Source organism: Ictidomys tridecemlineatus, chromosome 4 (genome assembly GCF_052094955.1).
Source record: "Ictidomys tridecemlineatus isolate mIctTri1 chromosome 4, mIctTri1.hap1, whole genome shotgun sequence".
Classification (NCBI taxonomy): Eukaryota; Metazoa; Chordata; class Mammalia; order Rodentia; family Sciuridae; genus Ictidomys; species Ictidomys tridecemlineatus.
Window position 1 is genome coordinate 58,275,309 of NC_135480.1, and position 19,867 is coordinate 58,295,175.

The 19,867-nt window shown below is 41.3% G+C and overlaps 1 protein-coding gene across 4 annotated transcripts; it reads right to left on the reverse strand.

Moving 5' to 3' along the window:
• Nucleotides 1-1,919: 1,919 nt before the first annotated feature.
• On the reverse strand, nt 1,920-17,083 carry Trim6 (tripartite motif containing 6). Of its 4 annotated transcripts, none has more exons than XM_040284863.2 (8): nt 16,894-17,077; nt 9,521-10,007; nt 8,955-9,050; nt 8,093-8,323; nt 5,761-5,783; nt 4,208-4,308; nt 3,936-3,962; nt 1,920-3,719 (listed from the first exon to the last, which is right to left on the reverse strand). In XM_040284863.2, the coding sequence occupies exons 2-8, from the start codon at nt 9,941-9,943 to the stop codon at nt 3,154-3,156; spliced, it is 1,467 nt and encodes a 488-aa protein (XP_040140797.2). In that variant the 5' UTR covers nt 9,944-10,007; nt 16,894-17,077; the 3' UTR covers nt 1,920-3,153. The 4 variants fall into 4 exon arrangements, with proteins under 4 accessions (XP_040140797.2, XP_077902705.1, XP_021577151.2 ...); XM_078046579.1 differs by having other exon boundaries at nt 9,908-10,007; nt 16,894-17,076; XM_021721476.3 differs by having other exon boundaries at nt 9,665-10,007; nt 16,894-17,076.
• Nucleotides 17,084-19,867: the final 2,784 nt, after the last annotated feature.

The window sequence follows — 19,867 nt, forward strand, 5'->3', positions numbered from 1 at the left end:
TCAGTGGCAAAGCAAGCCTAAGGAGAAAAACCATTCCCCTCTTCCCACCACAGGGAGAATAGATGATTCACTGGAATAGGGAGGATGAAGACCTCAAAGAGAGGTACTGTGGAAGGGAAGGGATGAGGGCACCTATCTTAAAAATAAACAACAACAAAAAAAAATATGGGGCTGGAGTTAGGATCAAGAATTACCCAGCATTATTCTCACAAAAATGGAAGATCTCTAGAATTTCATATAAATGATGCCTGTATACCAACTCAAAATCCAAGGGCTGAGAAACTTCTGTTCGCCCCCTGGTGATGGCTCTGGGTACTGCTGCCTTCACATTGCCCATAACCATCCTTCAAGTTAAAGACTGCTCATGCTTGGAGATTCTCCTGAACCTACCCAAACTTAACCCCATGTTATGCTCAAATTTGGGACCCCCAAAAGACCACCAGAGACCCAGATCGATGTAAGCAGCAAAGAGGTGTTTATTGCGAGCTAGCTCAGTCCTCCGCACGAGCCCAGGGTTTGCAGCAGTTTTATACACTCTTTGGGGAAGGCAGGGACTTCACATATATCATAGCATCTCTTAGCAAATCATCACACACCCCGGGAAAATCATAAAACAACTCTAAAACATGATTAGCACATTCACTGGCAGGAACAAGTTGGGTAAGGGTGATTGCTTAGTGTAAGAGGGAGATTCCTTTGAACTGATTGGTTTAAGCCATGAGGGGAGTATGCTGAACTGCATGGTTTCCCAACATGTTATCAACCACCATAAACTACTGGGAGGGTCATCTGGCATCCCAGGTATTTCCCTGTCTCATGCTGATTGGTGGCTGCTAGGGGGTTGCTATGGGTCCCCACCTAGCCTGAGTCAGGGACACCTGGTGCAGCAGATCTCTCCAGTTATTTGTAGATAAACAACTCAGCAGGGTGGGTATGTGCCTAGGAGTGCTCTGTGGGTCTTTCCAAGGACAGGGGTCACACCCCCTTCCTAGGACAGGCTTTACTCTGAGGTAGAGGCTGGTTTTTCACCCACACAGTCCTAAAACCCTGCAATACAGGATGGCATGATTGCCACAGAGACCTTCAGAGTTGATGATTGAGGGAAAGTCCGGGAACTGATTCCTGGATGGTGAAGGCCCACACTGGGTACCTGCTGGACTTTTTGTAAAGGACGAAGGAAAAGCTCCTTAAACTCAACAAGCCAAAACAACCCTTTACCTGATTTTATTAGCAGGATCATAGCAGCAAGTCGCAGAAGAGAAGGGAGTCAGAGAGAGAGAAGAGAGAGGGGGAGAGAAAGAGAAGAGAGAGAGGGGAAAGAGGGGGGGAGAGAGAGAGGAGGGGGAAGAAAGGAGGGGGAGAGAGGAGAGAGAGTGAGAGAGAGAGGGGGGAGGGGGAGAGTAAGAGAAGGGGGGGGGGGGGAGAGTAAGAGAAGGGGGGGGAGGGGGAGAGTAAGAGGGGGGGGAGAGGGTGAGAGGAGGAGAGAGAGAGTAAGACCCCAGGGTTTTGCAGCATTTTTATACACAAAAATATTGATATTGATTTTTATGGGCTTAACACAGGATGAGGAGGAGTAAGGTGAGTGAGCTGTTACTTCTTCATTGGCTGAGAGTTCCAGCCACTTCAGGGATTGGAGGTGCGCCATTCAAAGTTCGCGCTATTCACAGGGATTGGAGGTGACCATTACCTCTGCCATTACCCTTTATAAAAATTCCTTTGTGTGTGTTGGGGTGAGGGGTCGTTGTCAAAATGTGTCTCTTTAATGAACATTTGTACCCTGGTCCATAGGCTGTTACACCAGGGCTCCCTTTGGGATAGAAATTTGATCAGAGTCCTATCCAGAGCTGTCCAGTAGGAATATGATGTGAGCCAAATATATAATTTTACATTTTTTAGTTATCAACATTAAAAAAGGAAAATGAAACAGATGAATAATAAATTTTATTTAACATAATGTATCCAAAATATAATCACTGCAATATACAATATAAAGGTTTATAGTGAGATATTTTACATTATTTTTAGTCAAAAATCTAGTATGCATTTTACACTTACAGCATGTTTCAGTCCAGACTGTTCACATGCAAGGTGCTCAACTCCACTATTGGCTCCTGGCTATGGTGACAGACAGCTTCCACCACCACATTAACCTCATAATATGTTTCTAGTTGACTCAGAAAACATATAGCACAAAAACAAAAAAGAAAGCACATGGCACCCCTCCACCAAAATCACAGTGGCTCATACATATTTGTGCTGGGCATACAGAAAAGGGGATATGGAGTAATGGGGGAAAAAAATCACCCTCTTCTTCAAAGTGTGTTAATTCTATTTTCTCTTCCCATTTTTCTCCCATTCCAAGAGAAGGTCTGTATTAGGCTGATAATTTTCTTCTCATCCTTTCCCCAACTTTTTAAAAAATTTTAATTTGCTTGGGAGGCATATTTCTTTTTCATTTTTTGTTTGCTTATCCTTAAATTTTTAGATCAAGTCTAAAGTTTATGATAGAAGTTAGAGGGAAGGATGAATTTACAATTTCTTTCTTCATTTTGAATTTAAAGCCACTGAAATCACAACGGTTTGTATTTAGCACATTTAATTACAGTAATTTCTTTGCTCATTATTGCACTTTTTAAAAGAAATCATAAGAATATAAAAATTACAGGTCAATTTCTTTCACAACAGATAAAAAATAAGACCTAAGGAAAATGTTAACAATAATGACACATGGTTTATTTGCCTCTAATGATTAATAATAATTTACTTCAGAAATTTATGGTAGATTTAACAACTGAAACAAACTGATGTACTTGTCCCTGGTAGCAGAGTAACAATGATAATTATCTCGATAATTACAGGAAATCTGTTGAATTCAGTTTTTCATTTAGTACAAAAACTTGAAGCCAATTAATAGAAGAGAATTTCTTAAGTTGACCCTGTATGTCCATCAAATACGACGTCTGCTTAATGATAAAATAGTGAAAGGTCCCCTGACCTCCTTTAACATTTGTCAAACATGTTCAACATCACCACTGGGTGCATGGTCAGCAGGAAAGGAGTGAGAACACAGAAAACTGATCAGAAAGGAGACTCATGCAGATGAGCTGCGGGGTGAAGGTTACTACTCAGCTGTAGGTGGGGGCAGCCGAATGCTCAGGAGCTTGGGCGACGCAGGGTCATTGGGACTACACAGTCGCAAGGATTAAAATATGGACAAACGGCAGTAGGAAAGTAATATTTGGTGAAGGTGTAGATGGGCAAGCCATGGTTCGTGACATTATAAAAGGAGACAGTGCCAGCCTCATAGTCTAAGAAAACTCCAACGCGGCGAGGGGGCACTGTCATAGAGAGGAGCAGGGAAGTGGAAGCATCCTCATAGGCTCTATATTCATGCTTATGCTGTAACCCAATCACCCAGTATCCAGTCTGTGGTTGGTATCTCGAATAGGCATTCTGCTTGTTAGCAAACTGGCTGCCAGAGAACGCAGGTCCCATGGGATTGCTACACACTCCCAGGATCCAGGCAGTCTTCCTGGTCACGTCTACTTCCCAGTAGTATTTTCCTGAGGAGAACTGCTGAGAGCCCAGGACACTGAAGTCATGATGTTCTTCCAGACAGGAAGTCTCAGACAGCTTAGTACCCACGAATCTCACCTGTCTCCGGTTTTTCGACAGGACAAGATTTAAATTAGCCGTGTGGGGATTCATAGTCACGTCCACTGTAGGAAAAGGTACAAATATCAGCAGATGAGAATGGGCATAGGGGTCCGGTGACACAAAGAAGGGAAAGAGGAGATGGTTGGGAGGAATTGGAAGTAGGTGATAGGGGACAGGAATGTCTCAGACCTGAGAGAATGTGTGAATTTGTTTAGGGTGTGGAACATGTGAAAGGGCAGCAGACAGGTCAACTCAAAGAGGCCATGGTTTCCACTCACCCCAGTAGCTCTGGACATCTGTCAGCTCTGTAAGATAAAGAGTGAAATACGGTGAACAGAACCAAGGTTCTTGGGTCTGACATCTCTCCCCTTACCAGACTGAGCAGAATGCGAGGGAATGCTGTGAACTGGTCATTTCCTCTTCCCTTAAGCACTCACTTTGTGTCATCCCTCCTCACCACTATTCCCAAGAGCAACTAAACCCTCTATCCTCATTATTTCTTACCACTACAGTAATTCCACATCCAAACTCTTTCTTTACATCTCCTCACCTCGAAACACTCGCAGCATCTTTTTCAGATCTGGGGCTCGGAACATACTTCTCAGCTTGGTAGGGAGAGCTGGGGGGTCCCTCAGGGTCCAGAATTCACTCCTAGGGAGGACGGACATTATGAGCTCCATAATGTGACCCTGGGTTCCTCCACAATTCTGTCTCCCTCACCTCTCAGACCTATTGATGAATTTAACTTCTTAATGCCTCATGTTTCTTTGTTTTTCTGTTGTTATTTTTATAAAATGCAATGATTTTTCTTTTTCCTATTTCCTAGAGATAGTGGGGAATTGAGGAGAATATTGACTAGGTAATCCTCTGCTATCTCTAAAATAAAGATACAAAATATTTAAAATATCAGTACTGTATCAGAGGGTCCACCAGGAGGGGCTACGGATGTCAGAGCAGACAGGTAAAACCCAGGAATCTGCTCCTGTGGCTTTGGAAGTGCCCAATGCAGAGCTTCCTTCAGTCTGTGGGCTCAGGCCCTACCACCACTAGATGCCCGGCAGGAAGGCTTTTAAAACAGGATCTCAGGATTCATTGTCTTTAGGGATGTTACACCTGGAGAAACAAGATATCCTCACCTTCAAACTGAGTGAAAATAGACTCTGTGCTTCATTGTCTATAAGGAGCCTGAAGGTGCTGGGTGTGCGGACAAATTTAGCTGTCATCTTGTTGGATAAGATTCTATACTATGTGTTGGAGAAGAAAACAGCTCTGGGACCAAAACTATTTTTTTTCTTATGTCTCAGGTCTATATTTTTACTGAAACTGAGACAAATGGAAATCTGAGAACTAGGTGCTAAGGCCTGGACTATACCAAAGCCAGTGGAGAAAGGCAAATTTAAGGCTCATGCCCCAAGAGCAAACGCTCAAACCCATGCAAACAACACAGATGGAAATTTCCTTCAATAAAATGCAGAGGCAAAGAACATCCCAGTGCATGCTGAGGTAGCTTTAACCAGGGATGAAAGCAGAGACAGAGGTTTGTGGAAAAGGAGTCATGCGACACAGAGTATGCAGGGGTCACTGACACTATAACCCTTTATTGTCAGCAACAGCACTTCTCAATGGCAGGCAATTTTACTTCCTCCCATCATTCAAATTCTCCTCTCATGGAATCTGCTCCCTTTATTTTGCGATCCCCAAATTTTCATGTGACAAGTGATTCAAGATATCACAGTACTAAATCTTCCCTCTCTGAGACTTTTTCCCCCTTCTTTCCCATTTACTCCAATACAAATCTGAGTAGGATCTTTTGTTAATCAGGAGAATCAAAAGTTGGGCATGGCAATGCATGCCTGTAATCTCAAAAACTTGGGAGGCTGAAGCAGGAGGATTGTAAATTCAAGACCAGCCTCAGCCACTTATCGAGAGAGACCCTCAGCAACTTAATGAGATCCTGTTTCAAAATGAAAAAGGTTGATTGTGTAGCTCAGTTGATGAGTGTCCCTGGGTTCAATCCCTAGTATCACAGGAGGAGGAAAGAAAATAGGGAAGAGAAAGAAAATAAAAATCACAAGGGAAACAGCTCATGTTCTCTGCACATACCTCTGCATGACATCACTCACATCCTAGAAAAGAAAAAGACAGTTTAAGCCAAGGCATAACAGGTCATGTTCTCAGCCCTAATCTACTACGTCATGATGCAAAAGGAATACAGTCACAAACGAGACAAAAACTTAGGGCAGATTGACCCTTAGTACTCATGTGAAGACATCAGAGACAAATCATTATTCCTTTATTTTTACATTATGTGTGTGTGTGTGTGTGTGTGTGTGTGTGTGATGTTATGTTTATACCACCTATTGTTTGCCATGCAAAATAATGTGCCTTGGGAATAATGAAGTCATGATTCCTAACCTTGAGAGACATTCTACTCTGGCTACTGCAGATGCAAACTCAGAGTCTTTTAAAAGGTTATCTTGCAAACCTTATCTTCTCTCACCTTCTACCTGACCTTTGCTGACTTCAACCATTGCCTTGATTTTTAACATACATGTATTGATGATTATCAAAATCTGTACTTCTGCTGAGGCCTCTATCATCATGCAGATTATAAATTCCAGCAAATGAGCTACTAGTACTGCAATGACTATCTTGACTCCCAGCCTCCTGAATGATACTAGCAGCCACTTAGTCCCCAAACATAGACAAAATACTGTCATAAAAGCCAGCATATATCAATCTGACATCTCCTCTTTGACCATACCAGTTCATCTCACCCCCTTGCCTTCTTTTAGCCACCTGTCAGTCACCTTCATTATTGCCACTTCCTGGCTCATTTCAGCAGAATTGACCACTTGCCTCCTATTTGACTTTCTAATTTCTGCTGTGTAGACTTGAATGACCCCAAAGACAGGGTGGAATGATAAGAAGAATGAAATGAAGCAGTGAGTGAGGAAAAGCTCCAATAAGGTGGAAAATTACTATTCCACGATTCCAATGCTAGCACCCAGGAATAAGTAAAGAAATAATTAGTTTCACCAGCAAAGGCAGAGTGAAAGGAAAGCAAGAAGGTGAACAAAAAATAAGGGGCAGCCTAAAGGTTCCAAGATAGGTCTACCTGGCCCCCACTCTTTAGTCCTACTCATCATTCCATGCAGTAACCAACTGTTTTAAGTTTCAACTCAGTTCAAGTTTCAGTCTCAGTTCAAATTCCTCCATCAAATCTTTCCAGGCTGGATACCTTGTACTCTTCCAAACCACCCACACTTAGACGAGAGACCAGCCCCAAAACCTGTTCAAATATCTGTTACTGCAACCTGCTCAATGATTCTTTCCTAGAGAAGAGAGTAAAAGCAAAGAAGGGCTGGTAATTATATATCCTCTAAGAACCTGAGCTTGGCATGCATCTTCCTGTGACTAAACTGAGCAAATTCCCAGTATAGCAACAGAGACAGGAGGTGCCTGAAAAACAGTGGTTTTCAAGTGGGGGCAGGGTTTGATATGTTCTCCCTGGAAATCTGGGGATTGAGAAACAATTGAGTATCACTGGATATAGGAGGTCTTTCCACACAATATCAAACAAACTTTTAGACCGCCCTTCATAAGTAATAAATAAAAATATAGCATTTGTTCTCTAAATTACCTTATGCTTTGTATGGAGAATCTTTGGAAAACTGGGAATGGAACCACCTTTTGACTCAGCTATCCCACTCCTTGGTCTATACCCAAAGGACTTAAAAACAGCATACTACAGGGACACAGCCACATCAATGTTTATAGCAGAACAATTCACAATAGCTGAACTGTGAAACCAAACTAGATGCCCTTCAGTAGATGAATGAATAAAAGTAAATTTGGTATATATACACAATGGAATATTACTCAGCATTGAAAGAGAATAAAATCATAGCATTTGAAGGTAAATGGATGGAGTTAGAGAAGATAATGCTAAGTGAAGTTAGCCAATCCCCCAAACAAATGCCAAATGTTTTCTCTAATATAAGGAGGCTAATTTATAATGGGATTGGGGGGGGCGGGGATGGGAAGAATAGATGAACTTAGATAGAGCAGAGGGGTGGGTGAGAAAGAAAGGGGCATGGGGGTAGAAAAGATAGTGGAATGAAATGGACATCATTACCCTAAGTACATGTATGAACACACGAATGGTGTGACTCTACTTTGTGTACAACCAGAGATACGAAAAATTGTGCTCTATGTGTAATATGAATTATAATGCATTCTGCTGTCATATATAACAAATTAAAATTTAAAAATTACCTTATGCTCTGCCATTCAAAAGGGAAGAGGCACTATTGGGCCAAAGGATTTAGTTTTCCTCACCCCTACCAAGCTGTTGGTTCTATTTCCCAGAAAAAAAGGAAAGTTGGTTTCTCTTTTTCTTGACTCTCACATTTGAGGCTCCATTAAGTCTTACCTGCAGCAGATCCATTACTGAGCCCTGGCATCGATGCTCCAGATTTGAGATAAGCTCTTCCAGTGACTGGCTCTGGTAGATCACCTCCTCCTCGGCTTTCTCTATAATGCTCAGTCCCTTCCTTTCTTCCTCCTCCAGCTTCTTCAGTTCCCGCTGCTCCTCTTTGTCCAGGATGCTTCGCAGCTGACTAAACTCTGTCTGGATCCTCTGTCTCTCGGGCTCCACCTGAGTCTTCAGTATCAAGAAAGAAAAAGGGGTTGCTGTTGGGTGAGCTGAGGGTCTCTTCCACAGGGGATGGGGAAGGCAGGTGCAGCACTGCTTTCCTGGGCCAGCCTCACTGAAACAGGAAATGCCTGCAGGTACAGATCTGTGGTAGCTATTTCTTTTTTTTCTCCATTCTGTTGTTTTCAGACCAATAGCCCCAGGATGCCTTATCTAAGCCTTTTAGATATAGACTAATTCCATAAAGGTTTAGATTTCAGGGCAGCCTCTCTAGCCTTTCCTGGTTCTGTACCAGCCTCTGCTTCCAGGGGTAATAAGGTCATTAATTATTGGCCTATGACTAAATTGGCATTCCCAGGAACCCAAACTAAAACAAGAACCAGAATTATGAATTTGGGACTACTTCTAGCCCTGGTTCCTCTGCTAGGTGACTGCTTCAAAGACCTGGGTTCACTTTTGATACGTTTGTTATATAACTCCATCTGAGTCCCCCTGCACATGGGAAATGCTCTGGTCTGGAAGGGATGCAGCCAGGGATGAGGCGAAGGGAAACACTACTAGGCATAATTTCAGGAACAGACAAAACCAGGACTCCTTTGCCCTCTGCTCCTATAATACCCTTGGGAGGAATCTTTCTTGCCTTCCAGGATGCCCTCTTCTCTTTGATAAAAGCTCTTAGCTTCTCAGCTTCCTGCTGTTCTTTCCTCAACTTCTTCAGAGACTCCTGGAACATCTCCTGGAAGAAACACATCAGGGTAACAGGGTCAGTATCTAGACATGCAATAAACTAGGCAGAGATTATGCTGACCTTAGAAGGAGGCTGTCCTACCCTGGGATAAAAAATTGAGACAGCCAGATCATCTTATTATATACACAGGGTTGGAGATCAACAAGAATAGGCCAGTTATCTTTCTCCTGGGCAAAGAATCTGACCACAAAACAACTTTACTCCTTTACTTTTATTGCCAATGTACTTCCCACCTTCAATCCACTGGCTTCCTTTTTACTCCCAGCAGCTCATTCTAATCAATCTTGGGCAAGAAGGAAAAGACAAAGTCTACATTTCTGACCAGGAAGGCATTTTCTAGGCTCATCCTTTGGGTAAACCAAGGGTGAGGGTGTGGTAGACTACAAAGAAGTTATGTCAAGTTAAAACTTGCCGAGGACCCTGCTCCTCCCTGTCCTCCTTCTACCCCGGGCTCCCACCTGGTACTCCTGGGCGACCTCCTCCATGAGAAATGTATGGTGGCCACGGTGTTCCTGAGAACGCTCGCAAAGCCAGCAAATTAGCTTCCCATCCTCTTTACAGAAGAGCTGGAGTTTTTCTCCATGGTGTGCACAAAGAATTACCTGCAGCTGCTTCCCTGGGCACAACACTACCTCTCTGAGCCGCTGCGCTATGTTGGCCAGGTGCCGATTAGGCCGGAGGTTCCTAGGCTGGTAGCTGGTCTGGCACACAGGACAATTGCGCTCCTTGTCCTGGCTCATCTCTGATTCCTCTCTATTCTCTGTGATGCAGGCCTGGCAGAAGCTGTGGCCACAGTCTGTGCTCACGGGTTCGGTCAGGAGCTCCAGGCAAAGGGGGCAGGTCACCTCATCGCGGATGTCCCCCAGAACTGTTGAAGTCATTGTAGCTACTTTGCTGGCTCCTGCCTGTCCAGCCCTGCTTCAAAGGTTGTCCTGCTATGGAATCCTAGGTAAAAGAACAAACAAACAGAAGAGGCTCAGGCTAAGAAAGGAGATGTTTATTATCCTGTGCTGGATTGAGGTCCGACACTTGGGGCAAACTTCTCATTCTAATTTCCAACACTTTCTTTACCCCAACTCATATGAGACACCAGTTTCCACCCTTATCAGAGTGATGATTATTATTTTTTCTTACTCCTATTGGATGGAAAGACAAAAGGAAACCCTGAAGAGAAGAAGCCTTGTGTGAGCCATCATCTGTCTGACCTTCCAAAACACCAAAATACATTCTCAATGTGAAAAGCATGAAAACAGACTATGCCTATGGAGTTTTTGCATTTGTTTTTCCCCCTGCAAGAGTGACCCTTCACCCTGGTATCTGTGTGACTCACTTCTCGAATTTTCCTTATCTGAAGGGTCTGCTCTGTCTAGCTTATGTACATTGCAGCTACCATGGAATCACTCTCTGCATACTCAACAGCCTTTTCTTTTTCTCACCGCCTAATATGTATCTTCCTTGTCTGAATATTCCCACTGGAATGTTAAGCTCTCTAAGATCAGACTTTTTTGTTCACAGCTATAGCCTGGGCAGCTAGCACAATGTGCCTGACACACAGGTCCTCAACATTGGAGGAATAAAAATCTAGAACCTCCTCCTCCCTCCATGTATCGATCACATCTTTCTCTCAAGCTTTTTGTTTTGATCTCTTTGCTTCACTCTCAGGTATCTGATCTCTAAGATCATAAACACCATTGGCTGTGAAGACACTGCCAAATTCCACTCCATACAGAGCTCTTTCATCCTTTTGCTCTCCTTCCCAGCCAAGCCCAAAGAAACAGGAATGACTACGATAAGGGGGAGAAATATTTTTATAACTAACACTTCTACCAGTTGTGATTTCTTGCTTTCTTTGTCCTTCATAGGACAACTCTGCATAAGTAAATAAATACAATCTTGGTCCTTCAACAAGGAAATAGAGATGTTAAGTGACTTCAGAAAACCATGCATTTTCTAGGTTATAGAGTTGCCAGAAGCCTATTCTTTTCAGGGTCCTTGTTCAAAGCTGTGTCCTCAATCTCATACTTTTAACCAAAAATAGTTGGTGCTAAATGCAGTAAGAGTCAGGCATGGACCCAGTGCTTTTTGAGTGTGGAAATGGGAACGATCCTATTTGTTGAGGGGATTCCACGGAGGCCAGTCATAGCTGTTGACAGGATCTGCAGGGGCCTGTGTGTAAAGAAGGGGTCATTAGGGCAGGTGAGGCCTTACATCCTTCTTGAAAAAACACCACCTTTACATTCAATTTATTTTTCTTGGAAGTTTTCAGTTGTTCAATTCAATTACCATCATTTGAAGTCACACTGGAAATATTGTTTTGACTTTTAAAAAACTGTATCCAGCACTGAATCATTTTCACTTGGATTTTTTTTTTTCTTCCCCATTTGGTCTGCTTGCCTAACTGGTTTTGGGAACAAGAGGAATTCCATAATTTGTCTGTGGCTGATCCTCAGCAAAAGTCATGTATATTGATACAACATGATCAGTGTGGGCCCAAGACCACAAGGCCCTGAAAATTATACCAATTTCCTCCCATCTTGACAGTCAAATAGGTTAAAAAAAAAAGTATATATATATATATATATATATATATATATATATATATATATATATATATATATATATATATATATAGTTCACAGCTATAGCCTGGGCAACTAGCACAATGTGCCTGAAACACAGGTCCTCAACTTGGATGAATAAAATAATTTGGAAATAAGAACACTTCCATCAGAACAAAAGGCCTTAGAAAACGCCCCAGACTACGGGGGTGGGGTGGGTTGGGGGTGGGGGTGGGTGCGGGGGGGGGGGGGGGGATGCTATAGGACATAAGCATAGCTGAGGAAGGTGACTGTGAGGCACTGTGGCAGAGTAAGTTGAAATGGGACTTGAGTACTGCCACCTAGTGGTCTGTGATGCTCTCACAGGTCCTGGACCTGGTCATCCCTCTACCCTGCTTAGTAAGAACAATGCTAATGTGAAATATTAACACTGACAGCCTATTATGTACCACACACAAATGTAATTGTTCTGCATGTACTCAACACCACCATGAGTGTCCCTGAAGCCCCCTTTCATAGTTGTATTAACTGAAGTTAAGAAGTCAGCTTAAGCGGTGGAAAAGGTATTTGAACACAGACATTCAGAGCTCTTACTACTCCTTTATAATCTTTCTCTCCATGAAAGGTGTAGAACATAATTGTTGACAAATTAATGAACCCTGAACACCTCATTAGTATTACTGATACGTATTACTGTGATAGTATTTAACCACCACTTGAGACACTGTTTGACCACAGAAATCACACCTGAGAGATCAAGTTGGATTTTCAATATCTCCTGTGACAGCCACACCATTTCACTTAGCACAAGCACTGTGAGGTTGTACTATCTTTGTTAGATTAGCAGTGTGAAGGCAGAGGCCCAATCTCTCTTGACCATTCCATGCAACCCAGAACCTAGCACTGCACCTGGAATAAAAGAGTAATTAATATTATTTGAATTTCAAATTATATTTGGATTTGAGCTTATACTTGGAGTTGATGATGGCATTGGAATGTGGAAATAAATATGCTAATGTATATAATAGCTAATGTTAAAAAACATTGTGATAGTATTATTCTTACTATTATTATTATTATTATATAGTATTATTCTTACTAAGGTCCACCCTATCTCCCCGAACACACACACACACACACACACACACACACACACACACACGCAAAATTATATCTCAGGCAAAACTGTACTTGGAATACGCAATCCTCTTGAAGAAGAGTTTCAACCTTATAAAGGCATAAAATTAGTAACTGTCACAAAATGGAAAGTCTATGAGGCCTTTAACTGGTATATGGACAAATTGTTGTATATGCATACAATGGCATATTACTAATAAAAGAAAAATCACAATAAATTTAAATTCACAAATCCTAATTGGTTTTATTTGCAATTCTAGAATCAGGCAGCAGTCTGGATCAAAATGGTTTAGAATACTCTTTCCTACTAGGTAGGCCAGTTATATTTATAACCAGAGAAAAAGAAGTGCCATGAAGGTGCCTGGTGATGTGGTGCACACCTGTAATCCCAGTGGCTCCGAAGGCAGGAGGATAGAGAGTTCAAAGCCAGCCTCAGTAACAGTGAGGCCTCAGCAATTCAGTGAGACCCTATCTATAAAATAGGGCTGGAGATGTAGCTTAGTGGTTGAGTGCCTCTAAGTCCAATCTCCAGCACCACCACCCCCTCAAAAAAAAAAAAAAAAAAAAGAAGTGCTAGGAAGAAAACTGAAGTAAGGTTTAGACAGTCTGATTGGTTCTGGCAACTGCCTGTCTTATTTGAACATGGTTTCATCAGTTGGCTGCTTGTGATTAGCTGAGACTGCTATTTGGTGGAAGGATAGGTTGCAATCTGATTACCCAAGAAGTTAGGTTACAGTTCACTATGAAAGATGAAATCTTTATGTAAAAATCCAAATGCAGGAAAGCCGGCTTAGGTCAAGTTTAACATTACCAGTTAAATGAAAGTACTGATCCATACAACAGGTTAAATCTCAAAAAGCATTACATAAATTCAAAGCTGCCTGACACTAAAGATAAGATACTGTATGATACCAATCATATAAAATCCTAGAAAAGGCAAAGTGATAGCTTTTGAAAGAATATCAGCGGAAGCCAGGCTCAGCAGGGATGAATTGGAAAGGGACACAGGGAAACAAGGAGGGTAAAGAAAAGGCCCTTCATATATCATGATTGTGGGGGTATTACAAAACTCTCTACATATCTACATACCGAAACAGAACTGCATAGTTATAATTTGCAACTTATTAGATATAAATTACAACTCAATAGAACTGACAAAAACAAAATAATCAGGAAGAAATGCAATGAGAAAAGGTGAAGGCTTGACTTACTATCTTCTAAACAAGAAGTAGAACTCTGTTGTCAAATACGCTAGCCAAATGTAGCTATTGAATATTTGATGTATAGATAGTAAGACAAAAGTATTGAAGTGTAAAATACACATTGGATTTTGATGATTTAGTAAGAAAAAAATCTAAAGTACCTCGTTAATAATTTTACTGGTTATATATCTTAATAGTTTCCATGTATTGGGTTCAATTAAAAAAAATTAAAATTAATTTTACCTGTTCTTAACTTTTTAATGAGGCTACTAAAAATATTTAAATTACATACGTGGCTTCACTTTTATTTCATTAGACCCTCAACCCTCATCTAATGCACTACTTTAGATATTCAAGACAGATTCCTGAATAGAAAAGATGATATACAAGTTGATATGTTTTGTCAAAGGGAATAACACTGAAGCTAGGTAAAGAAAAGAAATTGTGAAGGGGAGGAGTCAGCACAGGTTTGAGTGACCATGCTCATGTACCTGCAAGTCCTGGCTCTTAAAGAGAAGACAAGAGAGGCCATGCCTCAGAAGCAGTGTGGACAGGTTGAGAGGGTGTAGTCTGACTATACGAAGTATGCAGACCAGGAGAGCCTGAGGTCCCACAGTCCTAGGGGCTGAATCAGCAGATGAAAGAAGCCAAATTCAGAACAAGGGGAGACTAGTCAAATCAGAAGCAAATGCTTGGAAAAGGAAGTCATGTGGTCCATAAACCAACAGCACTGGCATCCACTGGAGCTCTTCATGCAAAATCTGTCTCACCCAGATCACCCACGATCTGTACTTTAAAAAGGTCTCCAAGATGATTGGTATGTATGTTAAAAGTTCAGAAGCTCTGCCTTAGTGAAAAGGCCCTCTTTTAATTTAGGGTGAAAAACAGCTAGAAATGGGGAGGGAAGGCCAACGAATGGAGTGATATTAAGATCTAAAGCATCTGTTACAGTGGAAGATGACATAATATGAGAAAGGATTTCAGAAAAAAAATCAGTGACTGAGCAGGGGTTACGGTGCTGATTCAGGCTAGGGCAGGGCTGTCCCCTGGCTGGGAGCCCTAGTGCCAATGGGATAAAACAGTTGCAGTTACACTCAGAATTGAGTTGGGCTACTTGTGCTTTGAGAATCACATTTTTAATCTTTATGTTTCACTTTAATATCTAGAATTGACCTAAGAGCACTTTATATGTATTTGTATTAGAACATAATCAATTTTAAATATTTTTAAGCTTATCTTCAAATAAATTACTCACCTACATTTCAAAAAGTTATAATAATTTAATATATTGTCCTGCACAGGTTTTCTTCTAACTTGAGTCAGTGTTAGATAATCCATTAACTTATTTTTTTAAATAAGTTAATGGATTATCTTATTATAATATAAAATTCTTGTATTTCTTTCTGCATTGTGAATCTCACTTGTAATTTCTTATTTAAAGAGAACTTATAAATTGTGGTATATATGTGTATTAAGAATTGTAATGCAAAAAAAAAAGTACATGTATAAAGGCATAATATGGTGTGAACATACTTTATATACAGAGATATGAAAAATTGTGCTCCATATGTGTGATAAGAATTGTAATGCATTCCACTGCTGTCGTGTATTTAAAAAAAATAAAATCAATAAAAGATTAAAAAAAAGAGAGAACTTATATTTTAACATGTTTAGGTGCAATAGTAGGGGTCATATTCTTCATAATGCATGTTCACATATTTTACTCCCATACATATCATTCAAAAATTGTTTTAATTGCTGCATTTTTTTTTTTTTAAAAGCTGGGTATGGCTGGGCATGGAGGCGCAGGCCTGAAATCCAAGCAGCTGAGGAGGCTGAGACAGGAGGCTCTCAAGTTCAAAGTTAGCCTCAGCAACAGGCAAGGCACTATGCAACTCAGTGAGAGCCTGTCTCTAATAAAATACAAAATTGGGCTGAGGATGTGGCTCAGTGGTTTAGTGCTCCTGAGTTCAATCTCCGGACCCCCGCCCCCCAAAAAAAAGCTGGGTATGGAGTTTGTCAATAATAATTTAATTTACCATGTCAGTCAGTCTCCTGTGTGTTTAAATCTCCCTCAGTTAATCCTTCCCCAAACTCTAGGATGCATACATTACTCTGTCCATGTTATAGTTAAAAGAAATTAAAACTCATAGAGAGCAAGTAACATGCCCAGGGCACACAGCCAGTGTGCACCTATGCTCTTAACCACCCATTTCTGTCTCAACTATTTGATTCATTGCTTAAATGAAATATCCCCAACCTCAGTGAACTCATTCCCAATGAGGAAGGAAGATATAGAAATATAGTTTCCTTAATTATTAAGAATTTATTAATTTATTATTAATAATAACTATCTTTATTTCTATATTATCTCTGTTTCTGAAAGTAAAGTGATCTTATCTCTTTCACCTCTTCCAGAAGTCACAAGTGACTGTCACAGAGCAGTAGCCATCCTCAGAGAAGCTTCAGATGTGAGCAACATCAGACAAAGTTCTCAGAGCCAATCAGGCAGTCTTAAATTAATTCTGGGGAACAGAAGGTCTCTCACTGTGTTTTATCCCAACTTAACCAGCTTGGCTTTGCTTCCTTCCGAAAGGCAGAACTCCCTCCTCAGCCAGCCTCAGCCAGCCTCAGGCCTTTGCAGACACGCAGGGAAGGCAGTGTGGCTCATCGGTCCCCTCCCTCTGGGAGAAGGAGGACCTCCCGCGGTGGAGGATGAACGGTGTCACTTCCTGGAGCAGCAAGGCTGGAGCTGGGGGAGGGGATGCTGACCTCTGAATCCATGCTCCTTTCCCAAACTTGAGCCAAAACTCAAAACTGCCGCGAACTCCTGCGCCTTTCCTCCGCCCGTGAACCCCAACCCCACCTGCAAGGTGCAACCAACTCGGTTCTAGAGGGTACAGCGCTCTCCTGAAAATGGATTTGCTCACTGACCTGGAATCTGTGGCCTAGATCAGAGCCCAGGATTCGCAGCCCTGCAGCCGCAGCCGCCTCCACCGAAGCCGAAAGACTCAGGGGGAAAGGGGCGGGGCCAGAGCGGAGGTGCCGCCAATGGGGCCGGATCTGTCCAGCACCGCGTGAGACCCTGCGGACCCGACCGGTCTCGCAGGGTGTGGCCACCGCCGCCGGTCACGTGGCAGGCCACACCGAGATGGCTTTTGAGGGCAGGAATGGAAAACTGTTGTCTTCCCTAATGAACAGCAATTCATCAGGCTTTTGAGAAAACCAGACTGCCACAGATGGCACTTGTAAATTATTGTCGGTTTACTTTAGCTTTCCAACATGATTTCACCGTTCAATAAAATTGGTAATAGGCCTGGACTCTCTTTTAATAAATAAAATGTCTAAATAAATTTTTAAAAATCTAGTTATATGAGTAAAAGACCACCACTTGGCACTCCAGCATGTTTTGCCAGGAGATCATTAAAATTTATCAATTTAAAATATATATATATATATATATGCCGGGCATCGTCGCACAGACTCCCAGCAACTGGAGAGGCTGAGGCAGGAGGATTTGAGGTCAGCCTCAGCAACTTATCGAGACCTTAACCAACTTAGTGAGACTCTGTCTCAAAAAAATAAAAAGGGCTGGGGATATAGTTTAGTGGTAAAGTACCCCTGGGTTCAATCTCCAATACCTCCACCCCCACCCCAAAATTTAAAAATAAATAAATAAATGACATATATGCATATATACCTTGTGTGTGCATCTGTAATTTTAACTTAAATAACTGACAGGCCATGACCATGAATCTTTAAGTCCTCATACCTATGGACATGCAAAGCTTATAGAGCTTAGGAATTTCAATCGTAGGTTTTAATGGCTCAGAACTCCGACAAGAAAAAAAAAAAAAAAAAAAAAAAAAAGCTAAACTTCCTGACCAATGAGACTAGCCAGATGAGTGTCACTGGCTGTAGAAACTGTTTGCTTGCCGGTGGGTGGGCAGGAGGGAAGAGATGTGCAGATAAAAGTCCGGACAGAGGTCGGACAACATGGGCAGAACTTGATTAGGTATTGAAAAGACTGTCTTGAACAGTCCTCTAGCAAATGGAAGCCTCTTGGAAAGTCAAAACTAGAAATATAGGCGTTGATCTCTATTCTGATGAGTACCTCGGGTTCTCAGGAATAAGATCACGAAGTGTACTTCAAACCACCTCTCATCACAAGGGTTCTAGGGATGACTGACTCCTCATTCCCTGCAGAGATGTGCAGGTTGAAGCCTGCTCAAGTCCTGAGATTCACCCGCATCTGCCCAAACTGTCTAGAGTGGATTTAAACCTGGCCATAGCAAGTAGGCTGAAGAGACCAGGCAGTAACGAAAATGCCTAAATCCAGGAAGAAGAAACATCTGAGTTTGGCTGTGATATAGACAGAGAGAGAGAGAGGAAAAAAAAAAAAATAGAAACAAAAAACAAACAACAGGGCTGGGGATGTGGCTGAAGCCGTAGCGCGCTCACCTGGGATGCGTGCGGCCCGGGTTCGACCCTCAGCACCACATTCAAACAAAGATGTATGTCCACCGAGAACTAAAAAATAAATAAATAAATATATATATATATATATATATATATATATATATATATATATATATATATATATATATATATATATATATATATATATATAAAACTCTCTCCCTCTATCTCTTAAAAAAAAAACAATAAAACGTTTAAATGGGTGTTATAGAGAAAGAGATTCAATTGTGAAACATTGTTTTCTTCTCCATACAATTTGATGCCAATGTGTAGATGGGAACTAGGAATAAGTAACTTTATTATTCAGGAAGTGTAGTACATCAAGTATTCTCTTGACATCTTTTTTTGTGTGTGTGGCGCTGGGGATTGAACCCAGAGTCTTGTGCATAAGAGGTAAGCACTCTACCAACTGAGCTACACCCCACAGCCCTCCTCTTGCATCTTAATGACAGACATTAAGAAGAATAGGTAACTGAATTGAGACCAACAGTGTCAAGTAAGAAACCTGCTGTGACATTTAGGGGAGCACACTGAAGGGACATATTTACAGGGACAGAGCAGAGGGCCAAAGAAAAGCTCAAAGGAGCATTGATGTTAAAGGCAGAGGTATGGTCTGGAAGAAAGATGTGAAGGAAGGGTGATATCTAGCACAGAAATTGGCTCAAACTCTTACTGCATCAAAACTCTTTTGGGGACTAGGGATGTGGCTGAATTGTAGAGCACTTGCACAGCATGCATCAGACTAAAATTTTTTAAAAATAAAAAAAACAAGAGAGATGAATAAATCAAAAAGTTGGTAAATGATGCCAATGAATACAGCTTAAATTTTTATTTTAACTTATAATTCTTCTGAGACTAGTTACTTCAAAATTCAAGTTAAAGATCCCACCGTACCTGCTGTTTTGAGCATCTTTTTTTTTTTTTTAAGAAAGTTTGAGTTCTACTAACAAGTGTTCCTTGAGAGAACTTATTCCCTTGACATCACCCCACAAGGTTGAAAAACCCCATCTTAAAAACAAAACAATCTAGCAGCCCTAACTTTTAAATATGCTTTAAAAAATAATTTGTACTTAAAATGCAGCTTGTCACAGAGAAGATAAGGAAAGAAATTTGCTTTACAAAGAAACTCCCACAAGCTCAATTTGCATTTGTTTGCCTAAAGTTAAATTTCAGATTAGGTACTAAATAGGTACTGTCCTGCAATGTGTCTGCTAACCTACTTTTTAGGCAATACATATATATTCGGTGGGGTTTGATTTTATTTTTTTATAGGCTGTGGAAAGTACAATTGTTTGAATTTCAGAGAGATCTCTTGGGTGGCTGAGTAGAGGGGATTTGGAGGCACAAAGTTCTGAAGTCAGAGAGAACAGTGGGTACACTATTGAACCAGTGATGAGAATATGCAGGAAATACCAAAATAGGCTGCTGA